The 13590-nt window shown below is 38.1% G+C and overlaps 1 protein-coding gene across 3 annotated transcripts in view; it reads right to left on the bottom strand.

Moving 5' to 3' along the window:
* LOC136038658 (zinc finger protein AEBP2-like) overlaps positions 1–13590 on the bottom strand; it is a 147883-nt gene that overhangs the window by 31635 nt on the left and 102658 nt on the right. For all 3 annotated transcript variants that reach the window (XM_065721916.1, XM_065721919.1, XM_065721918.1), the window contains one exon: positions 8093–8293. In XM_065721916.1, the coding sequence (XP_065577988.1) occupies positions 8093–8293 (201 nt within the window). The remainder of the gene's footprint in view (positions 1–8092; positions 8294–13590) is intronic.

The raw sequence follows: 13590 nt of genomic DNA, 5'->3' as shown, positions 1-13590 counted from the left end.
CGATCGTTGAGGGTTCGGTCAAATGCTAGTACGAGAATTTCTCAATAGTGTAAAGTTACTAAGTATGCATAAGCAAACTTAATAGCCATTTCTATTTGCTATTCTGTAAGCGAACAACCTAGCACAAAAATGGAAAACCATCCATGATTGGTCAGCTAAAAATAATCCACCCACCAGGATAAGTTTACATTCTTGCTGACCACAGGTAAATCAGTTTGATAAGCCTAGATAGTCAATCTAAACTAAGCGTAAAGCTTAAATACAAATAACATGGACATGGATGACCAACCTTGGACAAAAGAAAGACATTTAGGGCTTCAAATTTTGACAAAATAGTTCTGTAACAAGCCAAAAAGTCTGCCAGAGGATAAGCATAAGACAAAATAAAATAGTAACGGATTCTTTTCGTGCAGATTCAATGAACATTATTTCACTTTTTCTCCCAAGAAGAAATCCCCCCCTCGGGAAAATACTAAAAATTTCAATTCAATCACCAGCTGTGGGACAAAACAGGACATACTCTCACCAGGGACCAAAAAAGTATCCCAAAGAAATATTGGCTTAAGCTACTTGCCCTATGCTTCACTTGATTAGCTAGGTGTTAAGGACGTTTATTAATTGTATAAAGTCCAAGATATGGGAAAATAATGTTTCATGACTATCAATCCTTAAAAACTAAGATGTTCCGCAGGTAAAACATAATTTACCTGTTCCCATGGACCCACAACATGGGAGCTGGTCAAGGGTACGATAGTTTGTGACAAGAGACAAACTTATATTAGATAAACTATCTGGCATGCTTCAAGCAGTCTTACGGAAGTCAGCCACTGCAGCTTTTCTACAAAGCCATGATTCCTGACTTATGCTATCACTATATAACAAAAGAACAATCAATCAACGTTATGGCCAATTAAGAGGGTTTGATGTCCGTAAGACTGAAGTTATGTTTTTGACTAAAAAACGGCAGTCAAAATAAACTGGTCTTAAGCAGCCATTGAGCCTTAAGACAGTCTGCATGATTGGAATGTGTCAAGAACCTTCTAAATTTTCGGAATGAAGGCTGGAAAGTAATTGATCAATTGTAATATTGATCAACTTTACAAAACTTACAACAAAAAATGGAGGCAAGGAAGCTATGTGACTATTTTTGAGTATAATTAAACTATCATCTGGTTAATTTTTTTTTTATTGGTTTGAGTATGGAGATAGAGAACTCGACTCCAGAACATATTATTTGGCATTCAATGATCAAAGTAATTAGATCATTTTGGAGCGTTAAATCCAAATTCCGGAAAATTTACTTCGCAAAATACAAAGCCGAGGGTTTATTAAATAATTTAACACTAGCATCTTGAGAGTATTACAGTAAAGGTTCAATATGGCTTAAATGGATCAAAGTAGTACGAAGTCCAAAAAGGGGTCCTCGACCAATCCTTTGGTTTAAAATAATCGGCTCTTTCCGCTGATTCCAAATATAAAAGATTCATTTAAGTTTCATGTTATCCATCAGAAGCTACGAGTCTGAGAAAATATGCCTGATTTTCAAAAAGGGGAGAAACTCCCCCAAAAAGTCAAGTGGTTTTAATAAAAAGAAAATCACGCCATCAGACTCAGTATACCAGATAGCCCCTTGGCAGAGGTTTCAAGTTCGTATCTACCAAAACGTGTAATTTTGTATGCTTTACGTGAAGATGACAGATGCGTGTTTATTTGTATTATTTGTTATTTTTTTCCAGGGATTATCAAATCGAAGATCGGGAGAGGGCTCATTTGAACGGAAATACTTCAGGGCCCTTTTAATTGGTCCTAAAGCTATATCAGGAGAAACTATCAAACCATCAAACAACGCAAGCATCAAAAGTTACTAATAAGAAAGGGTAAAATATTTTTTTTTTCAGTCATGACATCATGATATTGAAGGCAGAAATTTGGAAAGAAAGAATATAACAGTCGGGATTAACAAGTAGCTGAGAAATAGAGTGTGAAAAACAAAGACAAACAGGATGTAAAGGTGGCAAATCAATAAAAATCAATTTTTAAAAGGATATAAGAAGGTCGAGAAAAATGGGAGCAAACCCATGCAGGAGCTGTAAGTAGTCGCTCTTTTCTTATGGCCAAGAAAAAATCAAAGGATTTTTCCTATGTGTGACATAAATCATTGTTGACCCCTTATTCCTACAAGTAATAATGCACACAAGTTTGTTTCTGTTTTAACTATTATAAGACTTAATTTCTGCCTATATTAAGTTATAATAATAAGCAAATCCAATAGGCCAATCAAAATGCCGCACGCAGCAGCTATAATATTCTCCAAAATAGTTTACACTTCGCAAATACTGATATGCCATCCGTGTCTTATTTCTTTTCTTTTGCTTTCTCAGCCAAATATTACAGATAATCGTATAAAGTTGGGAGAGGGCTCATCAAATCTTGAGATCAAATTAAAATGATCAAGAAACACAAGAGATATGTCTCAAAGGCGGCAAGACACATGCTTTTGTCTAGGACAAGGCCAACCAATTATGCAAATCGTTTCTTTCAGAATGGGAGCTTAATAGCAACATTTTAGTAGAACGGTCACCGTGTTATACATTGTTCAAATCAGAATAATTAATATTTGACCTGAGATCCCTCTCCCCCGACCTTCGCACATCTTTCAATTCATAATCATTCAGGGATAATTTTATTAAATCATCCCACAGAACCCATATAACAGGTACAGTATCAAAATATCCCAATGAATCAAGGGGAATCCGATAGTAATCTTTACTCCCTCTCCCTCCTAAACCCCGTTCTTTATTTATCTATTGGCAGATGGGGAGTTTGAAAATTCGGGCATAAAATTGTACTTTTTGGGATTCAAGCACACTCTCATCACCAACACAAAAATCCACTGTTCCTTCTCCATAATAGCTAATGCATAAATAGACATATAAATAATAATACTACACCCTAATTTATAAAGATACCTTTGGCGGTCTTTAAAGGATAGGTGACCAATATATCCAAGATTCCATAACTGAAATAGTGAACACACTATTCCTTTTTTATGCTCTTTCCAAATGCACTAACTGATTTGCTCGCAAATGGACCCCCCCCCTCCCGTAATTTTCCTTTATATACCCCCCCCCCCCCCAAAAAAAAAAAATAAAAAAACTAAATGAAAACACTAAAACAATGAAATTCTTACTTTATAATATACAGGATGCTTCTAACATTGAGATTACTATTTTTCCTTCCATTTTTATTTTTTTGTAATCATTTCAAATAATATTTTGGTAAATTCTTACTTCATAATGTTCGCAGATATATTGCTAAGAACTGGAGCGGAGCTATGCTTCCCAGCAAATTCTGCCCAACAAAAAATAATAATAACAATTCTATTATCATATTATAATTCTATTTATATATATAATTCTATAATATAATAATATAATTCTATAATATATAATTCTATTATATATTAAATAATAATTCTGCCCAGCAAAAAAAAGAGAGGAACATATATTATGGACGCTTTTCAAAAATAAATAAAAATTATTATTTTGTGTCCGAAACCTTTTTTTGATCATTCAAATGCGTTCATACATGGAGATAAATTGCAGATAGAGAAAATAACTAGTTTAATATAGGAGCTATAAGGTATGACTACGTAAATATAGCGGAGAAATATGTTATTAGAGCTCTGTATGGGACCAACAGGAGTGGAGGGGTCCATTTACGAGCAAATTATTCAGTATGTATATTTAGAAAGAGCCTACAATAAGGAATTGAGTAGTATGCTCCCCTTCTCTCTATGTTAGCAATAGAACCTCGTATATACTGACCTCAATGACCTTGGAAGATAGAGTCAAAAGTTCCAGGGAGTAGGAAAAAGTGGATCTTCAGTTTTCAATTTGCTCTATTTTAGTCCATATTAATCTGCCGCTGTGAGGGCCAGTTAGACGACAAGCACAAAAAATAACATAATATACCCTTTCTTGAGGATCAGAAAAAAGTTAATTCAATCCCTCCCTCTTTCGAAACCAATTTCTAAGTCATCTTAGCCCCCTCGCCAGTCATCCCTGAAAATTTCACCTCATTCCCTATCCCGTTATTAAAGAAGGTTACGAAGAAAAAAGACCCCTCCCCTTCTTAAAGTCATTATCCATCAACCAGCATAAAATAGTCTAATATCTAAAATTCGCCGAATTTCAATTAAACCTAATGACTATACGCAATATCTATTATGACGAAGACTCGCTTGCTGTTAGACTTATCTTAAAGCATTCTAGCAGATAAAAAATCAAAGCTTTTAAAGTACAGTGAGAGAATAGGTCCTAGATAAAAAAAAAGGAAGTTTAAAATTTTTGTTTATGATAAAATCACTGAAACAACTTCAAAACCATAATAAATGAAACAATTTTAAGTGATTGAATAGAATAATTCAAAATATTTGGCAAGTAGCCAACTATGTTTCTTTTTCTAGATTATGTGGCAAACACCAATTTTTGAATGTACCATAATGAAATTTGGGCACTTATCGGTTATATAATAAACACTCGGGATGTGAAGTTAGATTAATGCTAATGAAACAAAATAAGATGCATATATAATACTTTAGAAACAAATTCGGGCTATATATTTGCACATTAGGGGGGGGGGGTAAATCATAGCATATATTAAATACATAAACTAACCATTGCTGTATTTAATATATACTATGCTTTACCCCACCCCCTAATATGCTAATATATAGCCCAAATTCGTTGCATAAACCAAGTCAAAACAAAATACAAACTAAATACTTAAATAAAATATAGCTACAATTTATTTTGCTACCAAAGCTAATTGTGTAGTATAAAGAAGTTGCTTGACCGGTTTGTTGTGTCATGCTTGCATCATTCGCGATCAAAATTGTATAATGTTTATTATATGACCGATAAGTACCTGTTTTTTTTTTAAGACGAGAAGAAAAAATTAGGTCTTGTTTGGAACATGTCCATTTCTTACGTTTCTAGTAAATACAATGTAGCATAGCCTACAAATAAGATTATTTCATTAGATCTCCGACAATAATCATATCTATACAAATATACCAGAGAATAGAAAAGGTGAAAAAAAAACAAGAGCTAAGAGCTCATATGGCACTTGTGACGAGGCGAGAAGAGCTAAGAGCCAAGAGATCATATGGTATGAGCTCTAGCAAAATTCTATGAATCAATAGATTGATTTAAAAAGGAAAATAAGAGGCTTAATGCCGGTCAAGATTTAAAATAAGAGCTCTGAGTCACAAAGTCCTTCTAAATATCAAAATTCATTAAGATCCGATCACCCACTCGTAAGTTATAAATACCTAATTTTTTCTAATTTTTCCTCTCCCTTTTGCCCCCCAGATGGTCGAATCTGGGAAAACGACTTTATCAAGTCAAATTGTGCAGCTCCCTGACACGCCTACCAATTTTCATCGTCTTAGCACGTCCAGAAGCACCAAACTCGCCAAATCACTGAACCCCTCCCCTCAACTCCCCTAAAGAGAGCGAATCCAGTATGGTTCAGTCAATCACGTATCAAGGACATTTGTTTATTCTATCCACCAAGCTTCGTCCCGATTCCTACACTCCAAGTGTTTTTCCAAGATTTCCCCCTCCAACTCCCCCCAATGTCAAAAGATTTGGTCGGGATTTGAAATAAGAGCTCTGAGACATGATTCCTTCTAAATATCAAATTTCATTACGATCCGATCACCTGTTCGTAAAATAAAAATACCCCAATTTTCACGTTTTCCAAGAATTCCGGTTTCCCCCTCCAACTCCCCCGAACGTCACAGGATCTGGTCGGAATTTAAAATTAGAGCTTTAAAGCGCAAGATCCTTCTAAATATCAAATTTGATTAAGATCTGGTCACCCTTTCGTAAGTTACAAATGCCTCAATATTCAAAATTACCCCCCCCCCAACTCCATCAAAGAGAGCAGATCCGGTCCAGTTATGTCAGTCACGTATCTTAGACAGGTTTTGATTCTTCCCATCCAGTTTCATCCTGATCTCACCTCTTAAGTAATTTCTAAGATTTCTGGTTCCCCTCAACTGCCCCCCCTTCAATTACGCTGGATCCGGTTGAGATTTAAAATAAGATATCGGTGTTACGAGGTCCTTCTAAATATGAAGTTTCATGAAGATCCGATCACTCCTTCGTAAGTGAAAAATACGTCATTTTTTCTTATTTTTCATAATTACCCCTCCCTGCAATTGAGCGGATCCGTTCCAATTATGTAAATCACGTATGCAAGACTTCTGCTTATTTTTCCAACCAAGTTTCATCCAAATCCCTCCAATCTAAGCGTTTTCCATCATTTTAGGTTTCCCCACCCCAAACTTCCCCCAATGTCACCAGATCCGGTCAGGATTTAAAATAAGAGCTTTGAGACACGATATCCTCCTAATATCAAATTTCATGGAGATCCAATCACCTGTTCGTAAGTTAAAAATACCTCCTTTTTTCTAATTTTTCAGAATTAACCCTCCCCCCCAACTACCCCAAAGAGAGCAGATCTGTTCTGGTTATGTCAATCAAGTATCTAGGACTCGTGTTTTTTTTCACCACCAAGTTTCATTCCGATCCCTCCACCCTAAGTGTTTTCCAAGTTTTAGGTTTCCCCCTCCCGACTCCCCCCCAATGTCACCAGATCCGGTCGGGTTTAAAATAAGAGCTCTGAGCCACGATATCCTTCTAAATATCAAATTTCATTGGGATCCGATCACCCGTTCGTAAGTTAAAAATACCTCATTTTTTTTTAATTTTTCAGAAATACCCCCCCAACTACCCCAAAGAGAGCGGATCCGTTCCGTTTATGTCAATCATCTATCTAGGACTTGTGTTTATTTTTCCCACCATGTTTCATCCCGATCCCTCCACTCTAAGTGTTTTCCAAGTTTTAGGTTTCCCCCTCCCAACTCCCCGCCCCCATCACCAGATCCGGTCGGGATTTAAAATAAGAGCTCTAAGACACGATATCTTTCTAAACATCAAATTTCATTGAGATCCGATCACCCGTTCGTAAGTTGAAAATACCTCATTTTTCTAATTTTTAAGAATTACTCCCCCCCCCCCAACTACCCCAAAGAGAGCGAATCAGTTCCGATTATTTCAATCATGTATCTGGGACTTGCGCTTATTTTTCCCATCAAGTTTCATCCCGATCCCTCCACTCTAAGAGTTTTCCAAGATTTTAGGTTTCCCCCCTCCAACTCCCCCCAATGTCATCAGACCCGGTCGGGATTTAAAATAAGAGCTCTAAGACACAATATCATTCCAAACATCAAATTTCACTAAGATCCAATCACCCGCTCATAAGTTAAAAATACTTCATTTTTTCTATTTTTTGCGAATTAACCGGCCCCCACTCCCCCCCAGATGTTCAAATCGGGAAAACGACTATTTCTAATTTAATCTGGTCCGGTCCCTGATACGCTTGCCAAATTTCATCGTCCTAGCTTACCTGGAAGTGCCTAAAGTAGCAAAACCGGGACCGACAGACAGACCGACAGACTGACAGAATTGGCGATTGCTATATGTCACTTGGTTAATACCAAGTGCCATAAAAATCTCTTTTTTTGACAGCTGAACCCTTTCAAAAGAACTACCAACTTGCATAGACCGCATAGCCTACTGAGATATGTCGATTTCCATGACTATGCCTCACGAACTCCCAGAGTTTTATTTTGTAAACTTTTGTTGAATATCTCAAATCTTTAAGGGTTATCTACTAGATAACAGGCAAAGACAACATAAATTTGTGATGTCCATTTCTTTTTATTTACGACCATACTCTTGATTTTAAAACATGTAAAATACGCTAAGTTCCAGGGTTGCCACAATCAAAAATCATGTATACCAAGTGCTTACTACTTGGGGCATGGTGTGGCAGAACAAGTGATGCTCCGAAGTGCACAGCAGTCGGCACAGAGTACAGCCTCTTAAAATTTTCTTAAAAACGGGAGTGTAAAAGGCTTATAATTATCTCATCTAATAAACCATAGTTAGGCACATGGTTAGTTCTATATAATATCCAAGCTTTTGTTCATTATATAAAATAAATAAGGGATATGTACCTGAGATCCGAATCTGAGTCCACAGCCATCAACAATACAACTAAAAGGCTTAAGACACGAAGGTTTACAATCCACATGGAAAAGGACATGTCGTTCAAGCCAGTTTCGACACTTGGAAGACCTTCCTTGAACTCGACACCCTGCCCACTGACAAGTGAAATTCCCATACGACTCCTCTGACTCTCCATTAATATGCTTTAACTGAAATGCATTATTAAAACATAAATAAACTGAAATAAACATAAATTAAACACAAAAATAAACATAAAATTAAACTTATAAAGGCTAGTATGGTTTTTTTTAAGGTAGGTATTCCGTCGGGGCTGAGCGCTGGCGAGATTATTCCGTGTATACTCCTCAGCTTTGTTTTCTAAAATATTGAAAAGATCTGGTGTTTTTTTCTCTGTTGTTTCTTTTTCTTCCTTTTTTGCGTTCTTTATTGCTTAACATTGTTTATCTATTCGTCATTAACAGTTCGTGATTTTTTTTTCTCTCCTTTTTTTTACCTATAAAATAATTTCTTACCTTGCGTTAAAAGTCAGAGTTACTGGAAAATGCCTTTAATTTATGCATTGTTTTTCTTTGTAGGTCTGAATAAATCCTACTATTTCTAATGTTCAGAAATATTAAATTCAAGCTACCACAAATATTTGTACTTTCTAATATTTATTTTTTTCACTGTTTGAACCAGTTATTGCATTGAAACATATAAATGACACAATTCCTTTTACAGAAACGTGCTGCTTAATTCACCAGCACTAAAACATAAAGGCGACTAACTTAGAAACCACAAAAAAAAATAGTTTCAGATAGACTCAATTAGACTCGTTCTGACTAGTCTAAAATACCATAATTAATCACGAAGTCTTAAGGTCAAAGTAACGCAGCAAAAAAGGGGAAAACTATGATTAAACTCTTTTTCTGATTCGATTTCAACATTTTTTCTTTATTCGAATAACATTACACCACGACGATTGAAAAATGCAAAAAAGATGTTGATTCGCGGCAAGACAAAAGCTCTTTTTCTTTTAATTTCACCCAAACCAGCTGAAGGGATATGTACTTAGTCGCGTGATTTACAATAAGGCACTGGGGACTGTCAGAGACTCAGAGTGGTATACTCTTACCACTGACATTGCAAAACCCCTCGCTACTGCCTTCCAGCCAACACAAACAAGACAGGCCTAATCCAATTTCAATGTTCACTAGCAGGACATTTGGCGATTTGTTTGCAATTCCTTTAGGCTTTTTAAAGTTTCAAGTTACACCAATAGGCCGTGATTGGACCCTCTTTAAAAATAAGAAAAAAAACTATTAGGGGGGAGACAGGCTTTTGTTACCGAGATATTTGATTTCTGAGAGTGCAGGCCTAAATATGGGATGATTTTTATAAAGAAGGCCAGGGCTTAAGTTCGTCCGCATTATCTTTTTTCAATCGAAGTGTAAGTCTAGACCTGTTTATTAAAGATTTTCTAACACTATAGTTTACCATACAGAATAATTAATGAAATATGAATTATAACATACCTATCTCATATAAGAAAATTTAAGAGAAATTTATTATTTTGGTTCTTCCTATTTTTACGGAGATGTATGGTTTCAGACGCCCATACCTTTCAAGGAGTGAGATGGAGGAGGAGCGCGCGTAGTTCAATTGGCATCTCATGGATTGGTGCTGCAGTCAGTTGTTAGTAGTAGCAGCATCTTTAGAGGTGCTGATACAGACTCCAAAATCCGATTCCCATCACTACCTTGTGAAAACGTACATAAGATCCCCCCCCAAGGTTACAACTGTGTCAAGACGCCTCCTCGGATCAATGTTACAAAACTTGCATCCAAGGGTGTTGCCACGTACATTGTCTTGACCCTAACAAACCGTTTTCTTATCTGAGCAGACCTAGATGATGAAATTCCCCGTCCTAGACGGTTAAGCATCACTGGTCCTGCTTCAAAGAAACTCTTATATCTACAACCAAAGAAGTTCTGGGTAGGCTACTTCAAATATAAGCTTAAAATGGATATTTCAAGAAACCATCTCCGTGAGCACCAGAAAACGCTCAGTGATAAACAAGAAATAGTCGGCTCCTAAAAAAAAACATAAAGTGTTACCTCTCGGCGAAAATGGACACACAAAAATCCTGGGATAGGGTGGCAATAGATATAAAAAGGGCCACAAGGGCAAGAGCCAAGAGCTCATATGGGACTTGTGACGAGGTCATAGCACGTCAAGAAGCACTGAACTCGCCAAAGCACTAGAAATCCCCCAACTCCCCTAAAGAGATCGGATCCAGTCCGGTTATGTCAATCCCGTATTTAGAACTTGTGCTTATTCTTCCCATCAAGTTTCATCCCGATCTCTCCACTCTAAGCGTTTTTCAAGATTTCCGTTTTCCGCCTCCACCCCCCAATGTCCCCGGATCCAATTCGAATTGAAAGTGGAGCATCTGAGACATGAGATCTTTTCCCCCTCCCTCCAGCCCCCCCACCCCCACCCCGATATGGTCAAATTGGGGAAATAGCTTATCAAGTCAATTTGTGCAGGTCCCTGACACGCCTATCAATTTTCATCGTCCTAGCACGTCCAAAAGCACCGAACTCACCAAAGCCTTGGAAATCCCCCCAACCCTTCCAAAGAGAGCGGATCCGGTCCAGTTATGTCACGAATGTATCTAGGACTTGTGCTTATTTTTACCACCAAGTTTCATCCCGATCTCTCCACACTAAGCATTTTCCAAGATTTCCGGTTTCCCCCTCCAGCTCCCCCCAATGTTACCTGATCGGGTCGGGATTTAAAACAAGAGCTCTGAGACACGAGATCCTTCTAAATTTCAAATTTCATTAAGATCCGATCACCGATCGTAAGTTAAAAATACCTCATTTTTTTCAATTTTTCCAAATTAGCCGTCCCTACACTCCCTCCCCCCCTCAGATGGTCGAATCGGGGAAACGACTGTTTCTTATTTAATCTCGTCTAGTCCCTGATACGCCTGCCACTTCCATCGTCTTACCTTATCTTGAAGTGCCCAAACTAGAAAAACCAGGACCGACAGACCGACCAACGGACAGGAATGGCATCGCTATATGGAACTTGGCCGACGGGCAAGTACCATAAAAATGATACTCAGAAGATGTTCCAACCATTTTTTGAAGCCACGGGAAAAAAAATGAACAGTTAACCACATTGAGAAACAGACGCTGAAGTCATCATTGACAAAGCAGCCAGGATTGATCGATGGCTCAAACCCTTAATAAGTCATCAGACCCCTTTGAGTGAGAAATGAGCAGCCTCCTACACAGCTTCCAGCCCCCTACTCCTCCTTCGAATCATCCCAGCCCTTCAGAATACCTTATTTACTTAGACTTAGTTCCTCCCACGCCATTTGGCGCATCAGGCGACAATGTTGCCTCCCCATGACACCCCTGAAGAGGTCGACGATCTCTACACCCTCCAACAATTGGCGATATTTGTGAGGTCATACAACTCTTGAAGGATAATAAGTCACCCGGTTAAGACCCATTACAAATCGAAAAATACAAAACCCCCTCCCCCTCTAAAGTTCAGAAGATTCACGAGATAATACGCAAAATTTGAGATCACAATTATGTACCCCTCAATTAGAGGTGGGACATTATCATACCGTCTTTAAAAAAGAAAGGCGGAGTGCAAAACTACAGAGGATTCTCCCCAATTAACATAGCTGTAAAAATCTTAGTGATGTAACTGCTAAATAGTTTCCTCATTATTTGTGACAACAGAATAAAATCCAAACAGGGAGGCTTCACATCGGGGATGGGATGCTCTACCTCAATGTTCAACTTGAGACTGATCTTGGAACACAAATTCAAACACAACTAAGAAACGATCTACGTGATCACAGACTTCATAACTGCTTCTGACTCAGTCATGCGCGGTGCCACACGGGACGCCATGAGGGAAGACCCCTGACCAACTGATATACCTAATTCAGACGTAGTGAGTGGGGAGTAAGACAAGGATGTGTCCTGTCACCAACCATATTTAACTTCGTTAACAGATTGGATACCAAAAGCAGATGAGCGGTACCAAGGAGTTATGATAATCCCGCCTCTGTCAGCAAAAAACCTAGCATATATCGACGACATCGATCAACATGCCGAGTCCGTCCATGAAGTACAGTTTCTGATCGACGACCAGTTTAAGAAAGATGATGTCAGCCTCCACATAAGTCAACAAAAAAAAGAAAAAAGAGAAAGACGAAAATTTGTAGTTTTAGTGATGAAACCTGTCATGTTTGATGGAAATTCCATTTTAAATGTTAGCTCCTTCAAATACCCAGCCTCTCTTCCTGACCCATATGACAGTGCTACAAAAGATATACATGCCCGTAGTTCAGCTTGGGCCGTTTTTCTCGGTCTGAGGATGTCCATATAAAATTCACACTAAGTTGCTTTACAGATAAAATGCCAATAGTAAACGTAAATGGTGGTATCTGTACTGCTCTACGGCTACGAAACCTGGCAGCTAAAAGCGTCGTAAATCCGGGACCTGGATATATTTTACCACAAACGCCTTCAGTATATTCACAAGGTTAGGCAATCAAGGAGTAGGCGACTATACCATCCACAGTAGAGAGGGAAACCGAACCTACATATCAAATGTTATCAAGCACAGACACTTCCGTAGGCTCGGCCATGTACAGCGACGTCCTAACGACACAATATCGAAACAACGCATGAAACGTCTCCCGTTGCCGTCATAGAAGACACGAGCCAGTGATCAAAGGGGACCCTGGCTATTTACTATATATTCCCCCTGAAGCTGCTTGGCGGTTTCATGAAATATGGTAGACGTTTGAATTGATAGCGGAGGTCCATCATTGGGCCATCGACTGTGGACAGTCCTTCATAGAGCCGAACGTATCACCTGATCTTGAGCGCCACGAAATTCCAAGGGTTTGGATTATGTAGAAAGTACAAGTAAGTCTCAATTTTTTTTTCAAAGAGTAATAGATATGGGGTTTACCATCGATAATGTAACTAGCAGCCAACACATCATTTTACACCTCCAAGCAATCCTCCGACTTTACAACCATGTCTCCGTTATAGCCAATACAAAGACGAAGGCAATCCGGCAGAGCTACTTTATCTATCGACGACAAACTATTGCCGATGGATATACAAACTAGAACGCACTTACTGCGGGATGCATCTGACATGTACGGGTACCATAGACTAAAGAGAGGAGGCTTCGGCCCCACGAAAATATCAAGGTTCTTATTATTTATCCTATGTATATTCATATAATTTACGTGTCATTTTTGTTAAGAAGATGAGACACGGTTCAATCCCAAACCCAAATTCATCCTAAAGGTCTGAAAATAATAATGCAAGATTATGCCGTCAGATAAAGGGAAAAATAGCATTAGGTAAAGCATTTCTTTTAATAAAATTTACGGGAATCTGGGAATCTGGATAAGGATTTCTTTGAATAAAGCTTTATGGCAATCTACAACAGCCTA

Source organism: Artemia franciscana, chromosome 18 (assembly GCF_032884065.1).
Source record: "Artemia franciscana chromosome 18, ASM3288406v1, whole genome shotgun sequence".
Taxonomy (NCBI): Eukaryota; Metazoa; Arthropoda; class Branchiopoda; order Anostraca; family Artemiidae; genus Artemia; species Artemia franciscana.
The sequence above is the reverse complement of the archived record's forward strand: the minus strand, read 5'-3'. Positions and strand labels throughout refer to the sequence as shown.